Genomic DNA, 27,249 nt, shown 5'->3' with positions numbered 1-27,249 from the left:
CTAGGTGATCAAAAAGCGATCGGAATGTTACAAAAGTACAGATCGCATTCAGCTTACTTCATATGAGATGATCTTTGGAAAAATATGGCATAATTTGTCATGGTGCTTGCGGTAAAATACAAAACGTTGCGGCAATTCATGATTGACAACTAAATCGGCATGTCGTTCGTATTCACTAGTCCTCACAAAAGCTTTGTGTTGATTACGTAATGCGTGGAGGCAAATTGCAATAAGTACAATGAAATAATGAGTAGGGCGGGCTCCGGGACGGGTTTCTTCTTCGTCTTACATAACAACAGTATTGTTCTCCAAAAAAAACCCGGAAGCGCTATATGTCGCTCTAGCTGAAATACAGCAAGATAATGTACACTGTAAGATAGTAAATGTAAACCTGTATTTTAGCAAGAGTATCTTGAGCTAGAGACACATTGGTTTAAGGGTTCATACCACCACTAAATCTGCCTGTGAAGCGGTTTCCGGCAAAAGTTTATCACGCCTATAGATAGTCCCAACTTATACAAATTGTGCAAAATTGGTGCAATATTAACAATTTTAGATTAGTGTTGAAAATCGTGTTTTACTAGCAGTGAACAGTAGTGTTGGAATTTTAAGCATTTTTTTATGCGTAGCAAATTTGCTTGAACCTTTCTTGGTACATTCATATATACCGGGTACTCAGGCCTCAAAATAAGCAAGAATTTCTTAGGGCCATTTGGGCCCTTGATCTTAAATGTTTGAGGGCCCTCACAAATTTTTGTGGGCCCGAATTTGAACCAAATTGGTTTTAACCTATACCCCACAAAAAAGTGAGCAAATTACCACAAATTTTGCGGGCCATTTGGGCCTATATCCAGGCGAGTTATGTAAGCTATCCACCAGTGGAGCTTCTACGACCCCTGCGCAGAACTTCCGATAGTGGATTATCTGCGCACGGTGGACGCAAGGAATCCACAGTCGGATTTTCGGCGATGCGTGCAATGAAAATCCCTCCGTATATAGTTTCGGTGGAGTAATTCTGCGCGACGGTCGCAGGGAATCCACGGACGGATTTTCGGGCGACTTGCTCAGAAACTCCCCTCCGTATATAGTTCAGGTGGAGTAATTCTGCGCTTGCGGTCGCAGGGAATCCACGGACGGACTTCGGCGACGCGCGCAGAAACTCCCTCCGTATATAGTTCAGGTGGAGTAATTCTGCGCGACGGTCGCAGGGAATCCACGGACGGACTTTCGAAGACGCGCGCAGAAACTCCCCTCCGTATATAGCTCCGTGGAGTAATTCTGCGACGGTCGCAGGGGATCCACGGATGGATTTTCGGCGCACGCGTTTTAATCATCTCATGAATTGTTATGATTTAATATTATTAAATGGTAGAAAGGGTATGAAATATTATTTATATATAACTCCGGTGGAGTAATTCTGCGCAAGACGGTCGCAGGGAATCCACTAGCGGATTTTCGGCGCACGATTTAATCATCTCATGAATTGTTATGATTTAATATTAATATTAAATGGTAGAAAGTATGAAATATTATTTATATATAACTCCGGTGGAGTAATTCTGCGCACGGTCGCAGGGAATCCACGGACGGATTTTCGGCGCACGATTTAATCATCTCATGAATTGTTATGATTTAATATTATTAAATGGTAGAAAGTAAGAAATATTATTTTAGGGCCTATATGTTTAGAGTCAGTTCTATGCATCAAGTTTCATGTTTAAAAAACATAACTTAGAAAGTAAGAAATATTATATAGGCCTATATTTAGAGTCAGAACGGTGGAGTTTTTCTGCGCTTGACGTGCGCAGGGAATCCACAGTCGGACTTTCGGCATGACGTGCTCAGAAACTCCCTCCGTATATAGTTCAGGTGGAGTAATTCTCATGACGGTCGCAGGGAATCCACGGACGGATTTTCAAGGCATACGATTTAATCATCTCATGAATTGTTATGATTTAATATTATTAAATGGTAGAAAGTAAGAAATATTATTTTAGGGCCTATATGTTTAGAGTCAGTTCTGCGCATCAAGTTTCATGTTTAAAAAACATAACTTAGAAAGTAAGAAATATTATATATAGGCCTATATTTAGAGTCAGAACGGTGGAGTTTTTCTGCGCACGGTCGCAGGGAATCCACAGTCGGACTTTCGGCGCACGTGCTCAGAAACTCCCCTCCGTATATAGTTCAGGTGGAGCAATTCTGCGCACGGTCGCAGGGAATCCACAGACGGATTTTTGGCGCACGATTTAATCATCTCATGAATTGTTATGATTTAATATTATTAAATGGTAGAAAGTATGAAATATTATTTATATATAACTCCGGTGGAGTAAGTCTACGCACGGTCGCAGGGAATCCACGGACGGATTTTCGGCGCACGATTTAATCATCTCATGAATTGTTATGATTTAAGGGGGTACTACACCCATCGCATTTTTTTTTTTTTTTTTTGCATTTTGTGAAGAAATGAGAAAAAAAAATTGGTCAAAGTGGTATGCAAAATGAAGGGGCAAATCTTCTCGTTCTATTGGTGGCATCGGTATCGATGTAGCTTACATGCTTTTAAAGGACATGCCCAAAAGCGGTACATGGGGGCACTTTTACAAATTGGAGTATATCTAAAATTTCAGAATTGCTACCGTGAAACCAGTCACACGCACAAATTAAGCATTAATGTCAGACCTAAAAGTACCAAAATATATATTTTTTGGAAATGCATTAATTATGCACAGCTTTGAAAACACATGCTTGGCATCACTTATCATTATTAAAGAAAATAAACTTCTTTTTTCCCCTTCCAGTTGACAATGATATGCAAAATTTGTGTTCGCTAGCCAGCACATCTGTTTCAGGTTTGAAACAGTAAAATCTTAATGATAAGATAATGCTTGTTTTTTAGTTCTAGGCGATTTTTAGGGTCGCCATCTCAGTAAAAGACAAACACTGAATACAATGTAAACGCTATCACAAGTACATGTGTTTGGCACAAAAATGTTAATTTGTCGCAACTTGTTGCACAAAATCAACTAAAGTGAGAACGTTCACAATGTATGTTGGAGCATAATTAATATGCCACCATTTTTACTTACATCAGAGAATACAATCCTGTATATTTCACTTGAAACAATTCCTGCCAGATGATATTTCCGAGTTTGTGGAGGTCGCCATTATAATTTTGTATTTTGGGGTTGGGCGATACCTACCGATCGGGTACTGTGGGTCGATACGATTAATTGGTATCGCCATACGACACTGTAGGCTACTTTTGACAGAATATAGAAAAAATAAAATGTATTATTATGAAACGTATTGAAAACAAAAATATTCGAAAATTTAAAACAAATAATTATAAGCAAATATTCTAATCTTTCATTCTCGACTTCACGCCGTGGGGGGGGGGGCACTCGGCAACTTTGGAGGTGACGCGCCTGTAGGGCTGGATAAGACCCCCTTTTTCAGCATCGCTGTCACCCAAAGACCCCATATTTTTTTACAAACACAATGCTCTGTCACCCGAAGACCCCCTATTTTCCCCAGGCGGCGAATGGCATGATCGAGCCGGCAACTTGTGAAACCGCCCGGCCGTATGGCATTTTCCATATAGGCCTACCGCTACTTGGTTAGTTTTGTGGGGTTCATTATCGAACCCCAACGGTTTAGCTTGTATTTATATTATTTATTAACATAGGCCTATTTGTTTGTGATATTTCAATCGTTTTAAAATTTCAAAATAATCCCATTCAATTACACGGTTGAAGATGAAAATTTACTGAATTTAGAGAATGCAATGCGACCACCACCTGATTTTTCCATTTGATCTGTCACCCAAAGACCCTTGCAAGTTCAATTTGAACAGCAACTTTCATTTATCACTGATTTTGTTACTTATTTTGTGAAAAAAACCAATGAAATTTGAAGCCATTTAGAACTAGAAATTCGATTTTGAGGTTTTTGCAGCGCTGTTTCGCTCTCACCCAAATATTCCATTTAAAAATAAGGTCATGTTCTCACCCAATGACCCCATATTTTTTACATTTTGCTCTCACCGAATGCCCCTTAGTGCGAAAGTGCCAGCCCTACACCTATAATCCATTTCATATTGAAGTGCCCCCGGGACTTCAGGTAGTAATAAATTGTGTGGTATAGTGATTTAATTCCAATGGATTGTCCCCGGGATTGTCTATGGGATATACTCAGCGGCATACCATGCGTGATATGTGCGAGATATTTCGAGTGATAGAGGTGAAGTTTATGATGTTGTTTTTTTTGCAAATTTCCAATGTTTTTCGCCTCCAAATGTATTGGGAACTTTCATAATGATTGCATATTAAAGACTTATTCAGTGATCCCAGCGCAAGTGTAAAAAAATTAAAATTGTTTGAAGGATAAGTCATTCAAATTGTCATTTGGTATTTTTGAAATGACAAATTTGGCAAAAAAACGAAAAAAAAACAGCAGTATACTGACGAAGTTGAAGCCAGTGGCGTAGCTGCCAAAATTGCCTGTTTGGGCCCCGCCCCCTGGCGCTATTTGGGCCCTCGCCCCCAAGCTAAAGGAAAAAAGAGGAAAAAGGAGAGAGAGAGAGAGAGAGAGAGGGAAAAAAAAGGGAGAGGAGTGGGGGGAGAATGGTACTAGGGCCTATATAATATCAAAATGTGTTGCTTTTAGAGGCGCTAGCACCTATAATCTCTTTTCTCTCTCTCTCTTCACTTTCTCAAACCACCGGAAAAAATTGGGTCAACCTTTTCGGGCTGTTGAGGAAGGGCGGCTAAATTTTTGTTTGGTGGATTTGGGCCCCGCCCATACAGGCTTGCCCCCCCTGGAAAAAAAAATCCCAGCTACGCCACTGGTTGAAGCCCCATTCAAATACACAGTAGCTAATTTAGATACTATCAGTATCTAAATTACAGATTCGTGTACAATGTCTTTCGGCTGAACCACTCGCATAGGCTATGTTTAGCACATCTATGACAATGACAAAGGTACCGAAATCTAAATTTTGATGATTGTTACGATCGCCTGGATGAGCAAATCACTGAATGGGCCTTTTAATTATTTTATCATTTTGGAAGAAAAAAGAAAAATCTAAAAATTTAAAACGATCGTACATTAAGGCTTTAATTAAAAAGAAAGTTGTAAACTTGTTGCATCTAGTTGATTAAAGTGATGTTTGCTATACTGGTTTTATTATCACCTGTGTTGTGTTTACGATTCGTAATCCCACGAAGAGTAAGTTTAGTTCGTTAATGTGGTAGGCCTACAGCCACATCGCATTCCCGCATCCCCTGAACAAGCACAAGCTCATTTCAGGCGCCGGATTCAGGGGAGCGCCGACTGGCCCAAGAGAAGAGAAAGGGGCTACGCGATTTATGTTTAAAACAATTGCTAAAATTGTCCACCAAATCGCTTCAATTAGATCTTCATTTTGCACAAGTTTTTACTTCTGGGGGAACATCCCCTCAGACAACCTCATGTCGGCGTAAGCAAAGCGCTCCATGACCATTCTTTTTTTTTCATTTTATTTTATTTTTCTAAAAATTTGGCCCCACTCCCTGACTGCTCTGGATCGACAATCGGTAACAAAAGCTGGTATCGCCCATCACTATGAAGATTGACATAGACGTATTACAGGACTGGGAGCGAGTCTAATACGTGTGAGTAACGGCAGAAACCGGTTGTGAAGAAGACTACGTGGATCGCTCCAAAAAAAGCGTCCTTAACAACCTGTCAACTTTAAGACAAATAGGTGAAAAATTACACTTTCACGATGTGTTTTCATAATCTTTTTTATTTCACATGATCCGTGCATATATCGACTAGCTATAAATGGAAAAATATTTTTTTAGACCAATCAAACCAATACATGGGTGTAGTACGCCCTTAATATTATTAAATGGTAGAAAGTAAGAAATATTATTTTAGGGCCTTTATGTTTAGAGTCAGTTCTGCGCATCAAGTTTCATGTTTAAAAAAATAACTTAAAAAGTAAGAAATATTATAAACCAATAGATCAATGATGCCGGGATGAGAAACCCCGCTGTTTTGCAGCATTGAAAATAATTTTAAGAGGTATAATGATGACACCAAGAATAATCCGATTCCGCGAGAATCATTTTTCATTTTCATACGCATATATTAATATGTATTGATAATTCTTGTTTTTGTACTTTTACTATTTACCAAGTCTTCTTTTTTTACTTATGCTTATTGTCTCAGCTATATTCTAACTATTTTCATTATATTTCCTATCATGATAAAGTTTGATTTCGTTCGAAATTCAGAATATGGACTTTATTAAAAACATCGAATGCCTGGATCAGGAAAGTTCCTAGATTTATATTTATTCGATCCACGGACGGACTTTCGGCGCACGTTTTAATCATCTCATGAATTGTTATGATTTAATATTATTAAATGGTAGAAAGTATGAAATATTATTTATATAACTCCGGTGGAGTAATTCTACTGACGGTCGCAGGGAATCCACGGACGGATTTTCAAGCATACGATTTAATCATCTCATGAATTGTTATGATTTAATATTATTAAATGGTAGAAAGTAAGAAATATTATTTAGGGCCTATATGTTTCTGCTCCAATTTCGGAGTTTTTGCGGATGCTACGCAAGCGGCGGGCGCGAAACCTCCAAAATCGGAGGGTTTGCGTCCGTTTTAAATATTGTTAATTATGTTCATACTCCAAATTCGGAGTTTAAAATTATAGTAATATTAATATTTTCCAAGGATTTTAAAGGTTATTAATAATAATAATAATAATTTATGATATGATTTAAATAGAAATCCAATTGTAATATTGTTAATAATGTTTATACTCCAAATTCGGAGTTTAAAATTCTAGTAATATTATTTTTCCAAGGATTTTAAAACTCCAAAATCGGAGGGTTTGCGTCCGTTTTAAATATTGTTAATAATGTTTATACTCCAAATTCGGAATTTAAAATTCTAGTAATATTATTTTTCCAAGGATTTTAAAGGTTATTAATGGATTGACGAATTTCCCAGTAGGCGCTAATGATACGGCCTATTTCACCAGAGGCGGTAAAGATAAGACGGCTTATTACACAATAGGTGGGATATAGATGAGTAATAATGAAGTATCTGCAGGAGGGTGAAAGTGCATAGGAACAATGCCGGAAACTACGTCACGCTATTGTTCGACCTAGGCTACATCATTTTTAACGCATGCGTGTTCGTCAATACAGCTTCAGACTCCTCCACCTTCGCAACACGGTACGTGGAGTGACTGGAATCACACTGACGGCGGAGGAGAATACTAGCTGGTCAAACAGTTTAATTCTATCAAGCATATAATACCTGATCAATCATCGTCATTTGATCTATTTACTAATTTACTACAGAATATATTGTAGCCTATACTCAAAATATAATTTTAAAATAGTAAACCTGTTAACTTATATATTTGTGTACTAAAATATAAGGACACGTGAATAAAATCATGTCGAAGACAAAATGGCCGCTAATCCGCCTATTGTGAGACCTAGGATACATATTTCGAAAGAGGGCAGCAGACTAGGATGCCTATCCCTTTGTCTATTATTCCTGGTATCTGCTGCATCGATTTATATAATCTCTAAAGAGGGCGCTATATCTTGAGATGTGATACGTCAGGGTGATACGTGGACGTATGCGTATCCAACTATAATCCCCTTGGCACGGCACTGAGGGTATTGATTGGTTCTGACCAGTCATGTGATGATAGCAGTGACACGTGTCATACACTTGTCGGATTGGTTAATCGACACGGCGGCTACTTCAAATCAATAATATTCTTTCGCTCTATATTGAGTCTGTCATGGGCGTATCATCATGTATGTCTTGTTAATTTTATGCAAGTATAAATTATATTTAAAATAAATGCAAATAGCAGGATAGATCTGATAATACTGCTTCCCCGGTCTGTTTTCCGATTTATTTACGCCCCAGTGCCCCACAAGATTTTGAATTTCCCCCGCCGCGCATGTGTTTTGCGTTTGTTGTCACATGAACTTTTAAGGTCGTATAAAATTAATGTTTTGGTTCTCGTCCCCTCCCTCCTCAATTTCTGGGATTTGTCAAATTTTTTTTATAGATTTTTCAATTAGGCCTATTTTAGACTTTGGAATGATTTATGAATTTTTCATACATATAAATAAGTTTATTAGAGAACAAGGACCATTTCCAAGTCTTTTGGTGGTACTCTAGACAATAAGCATAAGTAAAAAAAAAAGACTTGGTAAATAGTATAAAAGTACAAAAACAAAAATTATCAATACATATTTTATGCCTATGAAAATGAAAAATGATTCTGGCGGAATCGGATTATTCTTGGTATCATCATTATACCTCTTATTTTCAATGCTGCAAAACAGCGGGGTTTCTCATCCCGGCATCATTGATCTATTGGTTCAATGGCTAATTAACAATTTTCGCGGAATCTTCTCATCACGACACCTTCGATCTTTTGGTTCAATGACTAATTAACAATTATTGCGGAATCGGATTATTCCCGATATTATTTAGATACGTAGCAGTTGGCCTAATCTCATCTCATCTATATCCCACCTATTGTGTAATAAGCCGTCTTATCTTTACCGCCTCTTGTGAAATAGGCCGTATCATTGGCGCCTATTGGGAAATTCGTCAATCCAATAACCTTTAAAATCCTTGGAAAAATAATATTACTAGAATTTTAAATTCCGAATTTGGAGTATAAACATTATTAACAATATTTAAAACGGACGCAAACCCTCCGATTTTGGAGTTTTAAAATCCTTGGAAAAATAATATTACTAGAATTTTAAACTCCGAATTTGGAGTATAAACATTATTAACAATATTACAATTGGATTTCTATTTAAATCATATCATAAATTATTATTATTATTATTATTATTATTATTATTATTATTATTATGTATGTTGGAGATGAAACCAAATAAATAAATCTGAATCTGAATATTTAAAACGACGCAAACCCTCCGATTTTGGAGTTTTCGCGCCCGCCACAAAACCTCCTATTTTGGAGTTTTTGTGCAGCATCCGCAAAAACTCCGAAATTGGAGTAGAAACATATAGGCCCTAAATAATTATATAATATTGAATGGCTTTGAGTGTGATACAAGAATATATTGCACGAGATAGAAAAATATTGCACGAGTCGAAGACGAGTGCAATATTTTTCTATCGAAAGTGCAATATATTCTTGTATCACACGAAAATAAGCCATTCAATATTATTATTTTTTATATCAGGCTTTTGCTATACGATAAAATGAAAATTTAAGCGTACCTAGCCACCGGGTTTAACCAATGTGTATTGTAATGCAAGCTTACTTTGTGACATTCTTATTTTCTGCTCTTTACTCTCCAAAGACAATATCGGAATAATTATGTTTATTTGTAGATGTGGATTATATTTCCTAAGGTTATCATCATCCAGAATTGCCGCGAATTAAGTTTGTGATTTTACTTGTTTAAACAGTACGAAATCTCCTTGTGAGCCGTTACAATGTCTGCAGTGTATTGTTGTGCTGTTGTATCATGACGCGTGTTGGTGCCGTCACCATGGTAACGCGCGACGCGTACGCGATACTCGTACAATATTCAAGAAATATTGTATTGCATCCGGGTATTTTGAAAATATTGTACAATATACAGTTTTATTGTATCGCTCAAAAGCCTGATATAAATAATAATATTTCTTACTTTATACCATTTAATAATATTAAATCGTAACAATTCATGAGATGATTAAAACGTGCGCCGAAAATCCGTCCGTGGATTCTCTGCGACCGTGCGCAGAATTACTCCGCCTCCCACCGGAGCTATATCAGATATATGGGCATACGGAGGGAAGTTTCTGCGGACGTGCGCCGAAAGTCCCGACTGTGGATTCCCTGCGACCGTGGGCAGAAAAACTCCACCGTTCTGACTCTATATCATATTTTTTACTTTTTAGGTTATTTTTTTAAACATGAAACTTGATGCGCAGAACATACATTTATAAATGGCGATTTTTTTACAAATAACTAAGAAGTATACACAACATGGGCAATCGAATAAATATAAATTTAGGAACTTTCCTGATCCAGGCATTCGATGCTTTTAATATATATAGTCCATATTCTGAATTTCGGAACGAAATCAAACTTTATCGCGGTAGGAAATAAACACCACAAATAAAGAAAGTCCGCAGTCATGTAATCCGTCCTACACCAAAACCTGATCTTGTTATGACAATTTGATTGAAAAGGTCGTGTGCAGAATCTTGTTAGCTCAATTTGATACCAAATTTGCTACGAAAACTCTAAATTCATAGAGATTGATACCAGTATATGAAATTTGGTGCATTTTCAAAAGTTGCAAATTAAAAACTGACCACGCGGACATGCAGAGGTGAATGGCAGAGCACGACCATTGACATAGCCCGAACAACCGCTAGGTCATATCAATCGCATCGTGCCCTAGTATTCATCAGTAAAGCACTGTAGCAATCCATGCGTTTTAAATTAACAATTGAATAAAGCGCGCACTTGGGATAGTCGACAGGGGCCATCGTGGGCAAGCAAGCTTGACCATATTGCCACGCTAAGCAATTTCGACCGCGTGCTTCGTTTTAATTTGCAACTTTTGAAAATGCACCAAATGCCATAAACTGGTATCATTCTTTGTCACCTTAGAGTTTTCGGTAGCAAATTTGGTATCAAATTGGAGCTAACAAGATTCTGCACACGACCGTATCAATCAAATTGTCATAACAAGATCAGATTTTGGTGTAGGACGGGTTACATGACTGCGGACTTTCTTTATTTGAGCAGTTTATAATGAAAAGAGTTAGAATATAGCTGAGACAATAAGCATAAGTAAAAAAAAAAGACTTGGTAAAAAGAAAAAGTACAAAAACAAGAATTATCAATACATATTTTATGCGTATGAAAATGAAAAATGATTCTCATGAATCGGATTATTCTTGGTATCATCATTATACCTCTTAAAATTATTTTCAATGCTGCAAAACAGCGGGTTTCTCATCCCGCATCATTGATCTATTGATTCAATGGCTAATTAACAATTTTAATGAATCTTCTCATCACGACACCTTTGATCTTTTGGTTCAATGACTAATTAACAATTATCGCGGAATCGGATTATTCCTGATATTATTTAGATACTTAGCAGTTGGTCTAATCTCATCTCATCTATATCCCACCTATTGTCATAAGCCGTCTTATCTTTACCGCCTCTGGTGAAATAGGCCGTATCATTAGCGCCTACTGGGAAATTCTTCAATCCATTAATAACCTTTAAAATCCTTGGAAAAATAATATTACTATAATTTTAAACTCCGAATTTGGAGTATGAACATTATTAACAATATTTAAAACGGACGCAAACCCTCCGATTTTGGAGGTTTGGCGCCCGCCGCCATGTAGCATCCATAAAAAACCGAAATTGGAGTAGAAACATATAGGCCCTAAATAATATTTCTTACTTTCTACCATTTAATAATATTAAATTATTAGGTTCCAGAGTTACGTTAGCGACTTGCGGTATTCCGCCCTGCTGACTAAAAACTCAGAAGGTTCAGAAGGTAAATCATAACAATTCATGAGATGATTAAAACGTGCGCCGAAAATCCATCCGTGGATTCCCTGCGACCGTGCGCGCAGAATTACTGCAACCGTTCTGACTCTAAAATATATATTATATTTCTTACTTTCTAAGTTATGTTTTTTAAACATGAAACTTGATGCGCAGAACTGACTCTAAACATATATGCCCTGAATAAAATTTCATACTTTCTACCATTTAATAATATTAAATAACAATTCATGAGTTTCTGCGCACGTGCGCCAAAAATCCGTCCGTGGATTCCCTGCGACCGTGCGCAGAAACACTCCACCGTTCTGACTCTAAATATATATACCGGGGTAATATTTCCTAGTTTCTAAGTTATTTTTTAAACATGTTTTTTAAACATGATACTTGATGCGCAGAACTGACTCTAAACATATAGGCCTAAATAATATTACTTACTTTCTACCATAATAATATTAAATCATAACAAATCATGAGATGATTAAAACGTGCGCCGAAAGTCCAACTGTGGATATAAATTTAGGAACTTTCCTGATCCAGGCATTCGATGTTTTTAATATAGGCCATATTCTGAATTTCGGAACGAAATCAAACTTTATCGCGGTAGGAAATATAATGAAAATAGTTAGAATTATAGCTGAGACAATAAGCATAAGTAAAAAAAGAAGACTTGGTAAATAGTAAAAGTACAAAAACAAGAATTATCAATACATATTAATATATGCGTGTGAAAATGAAAAATGATTCTCGCGGAATCGGATTATTCTTGGTGTCATCATTATACCTCTTAAAATTATTTTCAATGCTGCAAAACAGCGGGGTTTCTCATCCCGGCATCATTGATCTATTGGTTCAATGGCTAATTAACAATTTTCGCGGAATCTTCTCATCACAGTTGGCCTAATCTCATCTCATCTATATCCCACCTATTGTGTAATAAGCCGTCTTATCTTTACCGCCTCTGGTGAAATATAGGCCCTAAATAATATTTCTTACTTTCTACCAATTAATAATTCATGAGATGATTAAAACGTGCGCCGAAAATCCGTCCGTGGATTCCCTGCGACCGTGCGCAGAATTACTCCACCGGAGCTATATACGGAGGGGAGTTTCTGCGACGTCTTGCCAAAAGTCCGACTGTGGATTCCCTGCGACCGCGCATGAAAAACTCCACCGTTCTGACTCTAAAATATATATAATATTTCTTACTTTCTAAGTTATTTTTTTAACATGTTTTTTAAACATGAAACTTGATGCGCAGAACTGACTCTAAACATATAGGCCCTAAAATAATATTTCTTACTTTATACCATTTAATAATATTAAATCATAACAATTCATGAGATGATTAAAAGCGTATACCGAAAATCCGTCCGTGGATTCCCTGCGACCGTCATGCAGAATTACTCCACTGGAGTTATATATAAATAATATTTCATACTTTCTACCATTTAATAATATTAAATCATAACAATTCATGAGATGATTAAAAGCGTGCGCCGAAAAATCCGTCCGTGGATTCCCTGCGACCGTCGTTAGAATTACTCCACCGGAGTTATATATATATAATATTTCATACTTTGATTAAAAGCGATGCGCCGAAAATCCGTCCGTGGATTCCCTGCGACCGTGCGCAGAATTACTCCACCGGAGCTATATACGGAGGGGAGTTTCTGCGCACGTCGCGCCGAAAGTCCGTCCGTGGATTCCCTGCGACAGTGCGCAGAATTACTCCACCTGAACTATATACGGAGGGGAGGTTCTGAGCACGTGCGCCGAAAATCCCGTCCGTGGATTCCCTGCGACCGTGCGCAGAATTACTCTGCTATATACTATATACGGAGGGGATTTTCATTGCACGTGCGCCGAAAATCCGACTGTGGATTCCTTGCGTCCACCGTGCGCAGATAATCCACTATCGGAAGTTCTGCGCAGGGGTCGCAGAAGCTCCACTGGTGGATCATGTACATACATGTCCAGGCTGGACACATCACACTACCGTGTGATGTGTCCAGTTCGTCGCCGAACTTACATATAAGATGGAGAGCTTAGCATAACGGCCTGCCTATTTACGCTTCCTGAAAACACTCTTGCACATAACATACAAAACCACAAATTCACTAACTTCAACTTGCACTACCGACACCATGAAAAATATTTTAATTATTACCGATCCTTCAGAATACTTGCAAATATATTCATTTATACGAGAACCATATTTTTGTACCAATCACAGAACAGAATTTCACTTACTCACAGCTGTCAATCATTCTTGTGAAACGTAAGCTCCGCCTAGTATCAAGGTCTTCTTCTGCGCATTGGTTGTGCGCATTAACTAGCCTCCAGCACAAATCCTGTGCACACGATCAGGTTGGATGGGCGGTTTACGCCTGGTTTACACAATAGGAACTGCGATGCATCCTAAACTGGATCGTTTCCGTGTATTCAATTGCATGGTGGGTAATCGCCTGCCAGTTTCATGTAGCTCGCGTTCACAACAGTTTAAAATCAACACAGGTAAATCCATATAAAAATTAACATGGACACAAAATTGACATAGCTTATGTAATTCAAATAATAAAATAATAAAATGTAATATTATCATGATAGATGCACGTTTTATTAAAACTTGAAAAGATTATTAAGTCCAATAATTTGTTTGTGTTAGCTTGCACGAGTCACAAAATGGCGACCCATCACGCATTTTCTGCATGTGCCGACATTAGTAACTCATAGTGGCTGTCCTCAAACTAGCGCCAGTGTGTCTCAGGCCTGATAACGACCCCAGGTAATTTTATGCAGAAAGTTTTCTTGCGAACAGCTGCAGGTGACAATTAAACAATGAACACGGCTTGTTTATGTACATGCGTGGGGAGGCTTGTACGTCAGCTGGCGTGTTTTGGACATGTTCGGCGTAAAAAGTGTCGTTTTTCTTCATGAAAAATACCAGCGATGACCAGTTTTTTGTGGGCTATTTGATTTACAGGTATGTCGGTTCGTCATAGGGTAGAAATGATAGCTGTACAATTTGTATAACATACAGTTTAACATAGGCCTAAACATTGATGGGCACAAATCGACCTTCCGTATTATGCACAAGTATGTGGAAGTGGCAGGCATAATTTGGGCCCACCGCCACCAGATGTGTCTTTTGTGGGCCCTCACTGATTTTCGGGGGCCGAGGGCCCTTGGGCGCTCCTTACTTCGAGCCCTGCGGGTACTTCAGTGTGTAGGGAGATTGGGGTTAGTTGGAACGCAGCAGGGTAAGTTGAAACATTGTATTTTTATCTAACACAAAAAATTAATTTGGTAAAATACTGGCACCTAGTAATAGGTATTAGTAAGGGTCATCCACCAAATTAGCAACAGCACTGATGCCCCACCAGTGTTGGCTTGGGGAAGGAATATCTGTTTTTTGTCTTTCTGACTAATTTTTATGCCCCTCAGAAAAGATCACGTTATCTCCATGTTGTTTAAAGATTCAGGGATTATTTTTTGAGTATCATAAGCACTAGTAGTAAGTCCCAGAATAATGTTAAATAAAAGTTTTATTGTATTTCTTATTTTGTGTAATGAACTTTGAAATATAAAAATAGGCATCGGGGTTAGTTGAAACTTTTGAGGTGGGGTTAGTTGAAACATGAAAATCGCATAGAAAAATATGGTTAAAAATTTGACTTTTTAAAAATTTGTAACATGTTTACCATTTCTTCAATATTGCTTTAATATGGTTAAAAAGCAATAATACAAGCAAAAAATGCACACAGAAAGTACATTTTATAATATTTTAGGCTTCTCATATTTTGGTCCATGGTGACACTTGTCACCTTGTGTCCAAAGTATTGACCCGCACTCCCACATATTTATTTATTCATTTTTTCACACTGATTGTATGTTAAAGGGTGCCTTCAAGGGAAGCATAACCCTAACAACACAATAATAATTATTTTGAAATTTGTACAAGCCGTGTTTCAACTAACCCCACCCTATGTTTCAACTTACCCCAGGGGTGGGGTTAGTTGAAACACTTTTTTTCAAATTTTCAAATTGGATTATATGAATAATCATAAGCAGGTCCAATAAAGTTTAAGGCTGTATTTGTAGCATGTATGTGGCTCAAAATATGCTAAGGTGTCATATTATAGCCATATATTTTGACATCTTTTTTTTTTAATAATAATTATAGAAATGGAATATTTGCTAGTTTAGTGGCAAGTTTAGGTAGTTAAGACATAGCATACACAATTTAAGTAAAATCCTTTCACTCTAAATAATAAAAAAAATAAAAAATAGCTGTAAAAATGCCTATTTTTACACTTTTATTTGTAACATGCCAAGAGATGCCTTTTTTCAACAGCTTTTAATTTTTTTATGGATCCTTATAGAAATTCATGTGACCTGTTTCCCAAAATGGTGCAGTAAACCAATCAAAAAACAGAAATAGGCATTATGAATTATAAGTTAACAGATCAAAAAAAGGATTTAAAAGTTTGCCTTGCGTATGTTACTATTGTCTGTCAAACTTTTGATTGATTTTGAAGTCCCTCAGTTTTTTATAAACAAAGACTTGAAGCATAAACTAAAGGGTAAATCTATTGTAAATAACTTCATTTCTCCATATTATAATCAATTTGTAAGTGGCTGCCATCTTTTTTGAACATATAACAATTTTAAAATTTTTCTTGAAATGTCTGTCAAATAGTAACATACGCAAGACGGTGCTGTAATTCCTGCTAAACTAGGGTGATACAGCTAATTATGCTACATGATATAGCAATTAGCTCCACCTAGCTTTGTGGCACTATCACTTTGTGAGGAGAAGCTTTTTTGATGACACAATCCATTGTTAAGTGTTGTCTGTCAAACATTTGTACATAAGTTTGTATGCATAAGATTTGTATGTGTCTGTCAAAAGTAACATACATGCAATACGCTTAAAAAAATTAAAAATCACTTGATGTTCACATTATTATGATAGTTTAGAGTTTATAAAAGTGTTTTAAAACATGTGATTTATAAACTGCATGTGATCTTTATTCAATTTCCCATCTTGAACTACTGTTTTTGCCAAATTATTATTCTGTATGTTACATTTGACAGACATCTTGCGTATGTTATGGCTTGACAGACACACATATTTTATTTATAACAATTTATCCTCCTTATTGTAATATTTGGACACATTTTTTTCCACAATCAGTTGCTGTAGGTCCTACACCTAAATAACCACAAAATACCTTATGTAATACTTTATAAATTTTTATTTGATTGCAGAAAATCATCAAAATTGTGTCTGTCAAATATAACATACGCAAGGGCTAGAAAATTAAATTTGTGAAGTAAATGGTCTATAACTTATCTTTCCTTTAGTGTATTATGAACGATATATATGTTATATATAATTTAAACCTGGTTGGAGCCCAAAAGAAAAGAGCTGGAAAAATAATTGTGTGTTACACTTTTATGACACCTTAGCTTATTTTGAGCCATGTATATGTTTATACTGATATGGTTAGTGTTTCTTGAAAGTAATCGGTTTGCGTTAAGAAGACGATTTTGTGAAAAATGTTTCAACTAACCCCAATCTCCCCTAAGTCTAGATGCCAATGGCAAAAAATGCTACTCAACTCCAAAATTGTGTAGCAAATTGATAAAATTGTGTAGCATTTTGCTACGCGATAGGGTCATTATTTCTCAAATGCTGGACCACGTGGGTTGAGTGGGTGGGGTGAAACAATAACATGTATGCTTGCCAAATCTGTTATTGGTTAAGATTACCATCCACATTGATTTTTACTTCATTAAAACATTCATCTCAGATTGGAGATGAAAGAGGTTTAGTCTATTGTTATTTCACTCCAGAAAATTGATTTAAATTCTATTCAAATTCAATTCTTTCTACACCTGCAGGAGTCTTGCTATTCAATTCCAGTTCAATCCACCTTGCTTTAGAATTAATTCAATTCGATTCCATTTCAATTTCAATATCATTTCATTTCAATTTCAATCCAATGCAGTGAAATTAACAGCTAATCAATATCAATTCAATTCTTAGCATTCATTTCAATTCCAATTCAATTCCAATTCCAATACAGTTGCAGTTTGTGTTACAAATGACCAAAGGCACACTGCAAAAACTGTGTCTAGAGATTGAAGACTTTTTTGTTCTTGATTTGTAAACACATGTATAATCTAAACACAAATGTCAAACTTCAATTTAATATCTAATTAAATAAACACAAGGTATCAAAGATGTGTTTACAAATCGAGGACAAGATGGTGTCTAGAATGGTGTTTAATATCGAGACACTGTTTTTGCAGTGCATGTTTTAAATTTTACTACCAATTGTATAACACTAGAGTCAGCAGCACAAAGTCCTTAGGTGACTGACTAACTAATATTTGTTGTCCACCATGTAGTTATTTTCTAACGTTAAGGTGTGTGGTACGATCGATACTGGGGCCCTGTCCCCACACTGATCTCAAAGATGTCAAAAACCAAGGTTTTGATAATATTAGATAACCCCTACTTGTCTCCTGCTCCTAGATTTTACACCCAAAATCCTTGTGCTTTTGAAAAAGTGTGAAAAAGCTGTCAAAGATATAAGCATTTTCATTAATGGGTTTCTCACAATTTGTTCAAATGTACAATCAGTTTTGAGCATAAAAATTAGGAGCTTGAGAAAAATAGGGGCTTTATGATTAGTGCCAAAAGTTTGACATCTTTGGCAAGTTGGGGGTGGTCTGATACTCGCATAAATCGAATATCAAGAAATTTAAAACATTGGAAATGCTAAGAATCAATTTGCATCATATTAGAAGATATTAGTGTCTTTATGAACATAGAACCTATACTATTATTAAATTATTAATGGTTTATTAAAACAATGCACTCGCAGCAAAAAGCTGAATTACAACATCATTTACATATCAAAAATTAACACAAAAAATATCACAACTATGGCAAGAGAAAATATGCAACAATTAAATGAGACTACAATATAAACAACAATGACAAATCAAACTGAAGCCGGAACTAAAAGCAACCTCAGTACAAACAGCAGAGAGAACTGCAGTAACAACGCAGTTTCCACATGACAAGAGAGGCATGCATGGCAGTAGATATCTTCTTAAGAAAGATTAAGAAGAAGTTAAGAACTCCCAAAAAGTCTCACAAAGGTAACTATACCTGTGTATGAGAAATGATATCATAGTTTTAATTTTCTTCAATCATGTGTATTTGAAGAGCTTTGTTTCAAAACCCCTTACATCCACTTGAGCAATTTTGAGAACACATCAAGAAATTATCCGAAAAGTCACTGATATAAGAGAGTTTTCAACAAACGCAGTTTTTGGCGGGATGCTCAGCCTGCCTAAGCATCCCGCCAAAAACTGCTTTTGTTGCAAACCCCATATATCAGTACTTTTTTTGATGATTTTTTGATGTTTTCTCAAAATTGCTCAAGTGGATGTAAGGGGTTTTGAAACAAAGCTCTTCATTTTATGATATCATTTTTAAATGAAAGCTTTCCAGAATACTTAGTTGCAAAAAGTTTTGTAATGCTATTGATGCTAAATTTTTAATGTGTGTCTCTTGTGTGAATAGACCTGGAAGTGTATCAGAATTCAGAACAGGGGAAGGACAATTTTTACAGGCGGAATGATGAGGAATCACAGATATCTGCTTGTGAATTGAAATGCTGAATTGAAATCAAAGCTAAATTTCATTTCAATTCCACTTCATTCTTCATCACACTCATCACTCAACATTATTTCAATTCCAATCCAATTCAATTCTTCATTGCTCACGATGATTTCAATTCCAATCCAATTCAATTCATGCCCAAGCCCACTCGTATCGATTCCAATTCCAATGCATTGAAATGAAAATTGCCCAAAATTCATTTCAATTCAATTTGATTTCAATGCATTGAATTAACATTAGTTTAGTCTATGTGTTAAGATATGGTGGGTCACACAGGTCATATTCAACTAGAGCAGTCCCCTTTTTCTCTGGGCAGGGCAGTCACTGGGGATGTGAGACTGTGTTTTTAATGTATGGAATGGTATGAATTGTTTATCAAAAAGGGAATGCAGAGAAGTCTAGCTTTAGCTGAATTACCTGGCTGTCCTATTTTATAAATGCCAAAATGGCAGTGTTGTAGTCGAGTCTTCAATATCCGAGTCTGAGTCCTTGGTGTTCGAGTCCGAGTCCAAGTCCCTGCCAATTTCTGATGTCCGAGTCCGAGTCTAAATGTATCAAATTCAAGGGATCAACCGGTCATGTTATGTTTTGCCCTTTTATCATTGTTTATAACATATATACCAGGCACACCTTTTTTATACTAGCTTCATTAGAATGAGCAATGGCAAATTCTCTTAATTGCAAATCTTGTGCAAAAAGTTACCGATTTCGCCTGTTTTGTTGCTAAAGAGCGCTTACAAATTGATATGATTCAGTGGGGGCCCCAAGAAAATGGGGGTCATTATGTGTGGGAACGATAAAATTGGGTGTCATTACCATGAAAAATAACTTTCTGGACAAAAAAGTATGAAATCTTTTGTTAAATTTGTTCAAAATGCACACAAAGATTTGGTGTTAATTTCTATATAAGGGGTCATTGGGTGTAAGCAGATAAACAAAGGATTTAACTTCCTTTGCATTTCACTATCATGTTTGAAGCAATACTAAAATGACAATATCTTTCAAATTTCAACACCAATCGATGCAACCCAAGCCGGTAAATCCACGGCCACGTGGGTGTCTATTTCACCCAAACATTTGCTATACCGTTGAACTTAAAGCTCCTTGCCAATGTGATGACCATCATTATAGTAGTAGAAAGTTCCACACATGAGCAGGTAATATAACTGATGAATCGATTTAATTAGCATTAACTCCCATTTTGGTTGTGATGGCAATGGTCAATAACCGGCTATTTTTGCAGGCGCCCCACTGCTGAGTTCGGTTTCACAGCAAAACCAAATTCAGGTGGTAAATGATTAAAATGAACGAAAACAAAAGACCAAAAAAACCAAATTTTGCCGGACTCGAAAACAACTTGAGGAGGACTCGGAGCCAAGTCCTGAGTCCTTGAGGTCCGAGTCCGAGATTTTAGCTTCCGAGTCCGAGTCTGAGTCCTTGAAAAAAGGACTTGAGTCCTCCAAAACTGCAAAATGGACTTTTTACATATTTATTTTATAATATTTGTTTTCTCCAGATGGCTGCAACTGCTGTAGTTGATCATTATGAGTCCAGTGATGATGATTATGATCCTGAATATCAATACCAGTCTTCCATCGATGATCGGGGTGAATGTGTCGAGTCCCACGCAAATTACACCAATGACTTGGCATTTTATCTCAACCAACTACGAAAGGAAGAAACACTCTGTGACATCACCATCATTGTCAATCGTAGACGATTTCCAGCTCACAAAGCTGTACTCTGTGCCGCCAGTAGTTACTTTGCTGCTATGTTTACTAGCGGGTTTCAAGAAACCAGTCAATCAGAGATAACGATCGAAGGCAGCAGCGATGCATTTGAGAGATTGCTGGATTTTGCTTACACAGGTGATATACGCATGAATGCAGAGCAAATTGGCGATATTATCAGTATGGCAAGTTACATGCAGTTCAACAAAGTGGCACCTCTCTGCTCTCGGTTCCTGAAAGCGGCTTATGACAAGAAGTTAATCCACCTTCCTGATGCTTTCACCATCCTCAACATGGCCATGACACATGAGTTTCCTTCATTGCAGAAACATGCTGAGAAATACCTAGCTAAACATCTGGTAGAGTTTTCTGAGACATCAAGCTTTCTGAAAGATGCTTCCCCTGACTATGTGGAAAGTGTGTTAAGTAGAAAAGATTTGGTGATGTGGGCCAAAGAAGAACAGGTAGGATTGGTTTCTTGTAGTAGAAGTTTCATTAAATTGAAAAAGCACAGGGTAACCTACTATTGTAAAGGTCTGCCATTGCAAACTGCTGCAAAGGTCTGTTATTGCAAAGGTCAGCAATTCTAAGGTCTGCAGTGCAAAGGACTGCTATTTCAAAGGTCTGTCAATGCAAAGGACCGCTATTCCAAAGGTTTGCCAGTGCAAAGGTCTGCCAATGTGAAGGACCGTTATTCCAGAGGTCTTCCATTGCAAAGGTCCATTATTCTGAAGGTAAGCTGAAGTCCAGTAAAAGTCCTTTTCTCCACTGGAAAATCCTTCATGATGTGTGGGGGAGATATTGAAAATCTGATTCTTTGAAAAAGACTTGAGAAAGTTTAATCATATTGGTCTTGAGCCGTGTTATATTGACGCAATACGCATAATACATGCGCTATTTGAACCAATCGGAGGAGCATAGCATCAATGGGACTGATCAATTCTAAGCCCTATGTAATTCTTGTTGTAAAATGTAGGATTTAATTTGATTGAAATTATATTTTAATTTTAATTGAAGTTTAAGAATAAGAATGAAGGTATCAATTGTTTAAACCACTGTTGTGCATCTATCATCTCATATAATGTTGCAGGCAACTCCATTATTTTGGTGTAAAACAATTCGGCTTTCCCTCATTGTTCTACTTTTAAGTAGAACATTGTTGTTTTCCAAAAAAGTTGTTTTTAAGTTGTTTTTAAAAAAACAACAATACCTTTTTCTCTAATTGTAATCCATCTACATGTACCGTATTTAAAGGTTTTTTTGTGTGTTTTTCTAGCATGTTACTAGTAGCTATCTTTCCTTATTATCTCACCCTGACCAGATTCTGAAGGCAGTTGTTGCGTGGCTCAAGCAAGATTGGGAAGGTCGTAGCCAGTATGCTGTACCATTTCTGAGACTAATCCGACTTGGACTGGTTCCAATCGGTAATCTGAAACAGCTGATTGATGCCAACATGCAGGTTATTCCGGAGTGCAAGGAGATGATTGAAGAGGTTGAGAAATGTCTGGCACTGAAGGAGACAAGCAAGGCCCCCTTGTCATACCAGTTTCCACATCTCTTTGCCTCAAGGGGGACTGTTACAGTAAGTATCAACCAAAGAATCGGAGAAGGAGAAGGTGGAATTCTTTCAGCAAATTGCACATGTGTACTTGAATTTTATGGACAATCTGCCATATTGGAATGTCATGATTTAAAATGGGGACCAATGATGTACATTTTGATTTTAAAATTGCAAAGTCTACAAACTTGAATGAGAAATTACATTCTTGTGTTTGTGTAATTGTAATAAGAAAATTTAAAATGCACTTTTGCAAATATGATTTTGTGGGAAGGGACTATAGTGTTATCAAGAAAATGCCATTTCACACCCCAATAAAACAAGCACACAGTAAGACCAACACATGGTGAAGCAATGTGCTACTCCATTGAAATCTGTACACCCCCCTATGGAAAATGGACCTTTTTCTCTCACACAGGGGGTGTAGATTTCAGATGGATTCACCCATTTAGGTAACCCCATTTGAAATTCACATTCCCTGTGTGAAAGATTATGGTCGTGAATGTCTTCCGTAGTGTGTGTATGGATTTCAACTGGAAAAGCCCAATTGGCTGATATATCATTTTCCTCTCAAAAATGGATGCACAATATGGAAGAGTCTGCCTTCTCCTTTCAGTTCATGATTTCATCATTCACACACACAAATTACACTGATTTCCTGCACCTTTGGATACATTTTCATTACCTCTGAGTGGCATATTTGCATGACATGATCTGGTCCATGGGGGCCAAAGGAGGCATTTTTGAGAATTGAGTTACTGTAATTATCCCATTATACATGCAATAGTCCATCATTTACTGAAAACACCGAAGGTCTAGCATACTTGGTTCTAAAGTTATGAAGTTTTTTGATGTATATTTTCTTATGTACTTTATTGTTTTTTACTCCATATTTTTACCTTATATCTCAGTTTCAAATTTGCCGCCTTTGGCCCCTATGGACCAGATTGTGTCACAATGTGTATTTTTACGTTGAGTTTTCAAGATTTCACTTGAAACTTGAATCTTTGGAAACTGACAAAATAATGATTGTTGTCTGCTATTTTGTATAGTAAAACAACCACAATTCTGGCAATGTGTGTGTGCTGCATGTACACACAGACAATCAGGTTATGTGTCATATATTTTAGTTACTACATGTAGCTATATGCACGGCCCTGCAAGGTGCTAACACTTCAAAGTGTTCATAGTTCTGGTCGCTAGGGTTCAACTCCCCGCACAGGCAAGGAATACTACGTAATATGTATCATGTTCGCTTCCATCTAGCGATCAATAACTTGAATAACCCATGTGTATAGTCCAATTCAATGCACAAGCTCATACACCTGTGGTTCTTTGATGTCAACTGTATACAATAGAAACATTGATCAATAATGAACGTTGGTCAAAAGACGAGCTTACTGAAGTGAAGAATTATGTACGTGCAGAATCATCATTTATGCATATTGCCTTGAAAATCATAAAAAGCGAATACTTGATCAACTCAAATGATTTGATTAGCGTTACTTATAAACCATATTTCAATATTTCTAAATGTTTTATATGCCTTTTGACCCATAAATGTATGAATTTGATGCGAAATCGTGATGAAAAATAATATTTTACCAGTCAGATTCAAAAAGAGAGAATCTCATTACACTCGTTACTTACATCACAATCCAAATACAGATGGTCAAGTTCATAGAAAATGTTACAAACTGTTGTATGTTCTGCTATTTCGATTTTTCTGTAAGGAATATGTTTTATCACTAAAATCGGATTTGGAAAACTATCAAAAATACAGCACAAACGGGCATCACTATTTGTGTGCATAATACAAATGATAAGGATTATATAGAAGTAACATATGACACTTATAAAAGCTGTATCTTGAGAAGGAGATTACTCTGATGCTAGAATCTCGGCATGGAAACTCAAATGAAATGAAGAAATATATTTCTGGTTGATTTTGTGTGCCTTTTGAGCGTTAAATGTTTCAAAATGTCAAAATGAACAAAATTCGAGCAACTATGATGTCACCAACATGACATTAATATTCATGAGGAGTAATCATTGCTCTCTCAAGAAAGAAATGATTAACAAATGGTTAGATTTCATCGCATGACCTTCTAGTAACTGTATCTAGAAATTTGTGAAAGTTACTTGTCAATTTTTGCCGGAAATAAGCTTTTTCTATGGTTACTGACCAGCTCATTAGCGCAGTTTATCAGACATTGTGACATTCTTTACCGTGGGATTACTGCCCTCTGTTGATGGCAGGGCTTCGAACTCTTATCAAGGCGATATGAGAAATGCAGGGCCGTGTATGACACTTACATTGTAATATATTAATTTAGAAAAATTTCTAGGAAAGTTGAAGATTGCAAATATTGCCCACAGTCAAAAGTTTACTCAATCTCACTTTTTTGTTTGTTTGAGCTCTTTGTGAAAAGCAAAGGTGCAGGGGACCAACATGATGTCAAATGGTTTAATGCGAGGAGGTTCCTATCTGCAATAGCTGCCAAGTGTCATCATTTATAAATGAAGTGTACAATAGAATGCAGAAATTCTTAATATCCATAGGGCAGCCATTGCAGGTACTAGGTAGGGTCTTGTACTAAACCTACAGTCTTCACTAGAAACCCACAAAGGCGAGAAAGTACCCATTTTCGGCGAGAAAAGGCGAGGTGTGGCGAGAAAGGGCGAGGAAAGGCGAGGTAGCCTATAAAAAAGGGCGAGGAATGGCGAGGTTGAGATAATTAAATTAAGTCTTGCTCAGATCCTAGGCAAGTATGGCGAGGAAAGGCGAGGAATGGCGAGGAAAGGCGAGAAAGGGCGAGGAAAGGCGAGGTAAAACCAGTGAGATTCAGCTCAACCAGACTTTCTGTCTGGAAGATAAGTGGCACCCACTTATCAATATTGTTACATTGTTGACTTAAGCTGGTCATAATTTTCTGGCCTATCTCTGGCTATGCTTATTGATTGGAAATGGTCATGGTTGGTGAACATGAGAATGGAGAAATTATAACATTTAAAATTTTGTCTTTTAAAATACTAAAATCACTAAAAGTAGATGTGCTATTTTATATAATCAGTCCCAGAACAACGCCAAATATGGATTAAAAGACCTTTGACCTTGGATGTACAACAGCATGTTATGATCTAATGGGAAACTGTGCACATCAACAAACACCATTTCTATCAAAAAGGCAAGCGGCCGATATAATTTGAAACCACATAAATTACTAGAGTTGGTTCTTCTCTTGGATTTGGACCAAGCTTTAGAATATCGACTGTGCGTTTTGAAATAAAACACACCAGAAATTTATCACCCATTGTAAAAGATATGGCACATGTACCGAATACATGTACATACATTGGCTGACCTGTGGATTTCCTGGCCCAGCCATGCTAACCACATAAGGAGATTATACGATTAACCTAGTGCAGCTATTGTCATAGCAGGGTATTATTATGTAACACTCCTGATCCATATTTGGCGTTCTCTTGGACTGATAATATGCTGTTGGAAACTGAAATACAATGAAGTATTTCTGAAATTGTGATTTGCCTGTCTGTCTGATCTGAACAGCACATGCATCCCAAATTTTGACCTGTCATAGGGCATTTAAATAATTAATATTAATATTTACTCATTTTCTTTCTTTTTCCCTTTTCAGTATTGTTATTTTGTTTTAATATTTGTGATAAAAGGTCCCCTCCCCACACTCCACAACACACACTTTATACACTCAAGATAATGGAAAAAGAGAGAATGATTGGCCAAAACACTAAGTTAAAGAATTTGCTTTTTAAAACTCAATTTTGCTTATTTTAAAACCAAGTTTTGGTAGCAATGCTCCATTTACACCATTTAATTGAAATATGATGAAGTTAATCTCACATTTCCATAATAATGATCAGGGGGTTACTGAGTTTTTGTATACTTTGGTAAATTGGATTCATAGTGTAAAATAAGATAAAGCAATATACCGTAGAAACCCGTCTATAAGGAATAGAAGCGACTGTGATGATAGCATATTTCACGCTAGCGCCCTCCACAATATTATATCATTATGGAATTTGAGCAAATCATTTACCGACACAAGCAGGTATATACAATGTATTATTTTATCTTTATTTAGCATCTCACGAGCATAGCTCACTTGGCAAGGCATAAGACTTTGGTTCTTTAGATCGGAAGATGGTGAGTTCGAGCCTCATCACGGTCACACAAACTTTTATAAACAAAATATTGTTCAAACTTTTCATTTATATTTTCTTGCATTTTCTAAAGACTCCTTTCGTGATCATTTTTTTTTCATATTTAGTTTAATTTATTCTATTGTTTTTTCTTTTATTGTTTCTTTTCTTTGTCTTTTTTTCTTGTTTAATTTTATTTTTTCTTTATTTTTCTTTGATTCATATAATATTGGCAGGATAAGGAGAGGAGGGAACTAAAGACCCATTCAGTGATTTGCTCATCCGGACGATCGTAAAAATCATCAAAATTCACCTTTGTCATTGTCATAGATGTGGTAACATAGCCTGCTAGTGGTTCAGCAGAAAACCGTGTGACACATAATCTACATTTGGCTACATTTTATTATACGATAAATACGAATTTATTAAACATGGTAACAAATATTCTCTAGCA

The 27,249-nt window shown here is 36.6% G+C and overlaps 1 protein-coding gene across 3 annotated transcripts in view; it reads left to right on the top strand.

The window, feature by feature from the left end:
• The window catches only part of LOC140171122 (kelch-like protein 26), an 81,493-nt gene that overhangs the window by 416 nt on the left and 53,828 nt on the right, over positions 1-27,249 (top strand). For all 3 annotated transcript variants that reach the window (XM_072194304.1, XM_072194305.1, XM_072194306.1), the window contains exons 2-3: positions 20,842-21,519; positions 22,377-22,637. In XM_072194304.1, coding sequence (XP_072050405.1) covers positions 20,842-21,519; positions 22,377-22,637 — 939 coding nt within the window. The remainder of the gene's footprint in view (positions 1-20,841; positions 21,520-22,376; positions 22,638-27,249) is intronic.

The sequence above is a fragment of the Amphiura filiformis genome, chromosome 15 (assembly GCF_039555335.1).
Source record: "Amphiura filiformis chromosome 15, Afil_fr2py, whole genome shotgun sequence".
Lineage (NCBI taxonomy): Eukaryota > Metazoa > Echinodermata > Ophiuroidea > Amphilepidida > Amphiuridae > Amphiura > Amphiura filiformis.
Note: the sequence above shows the minus strand (reverse complement) of the source record. Positions and strands in the feature narration are given on the sequence as shown.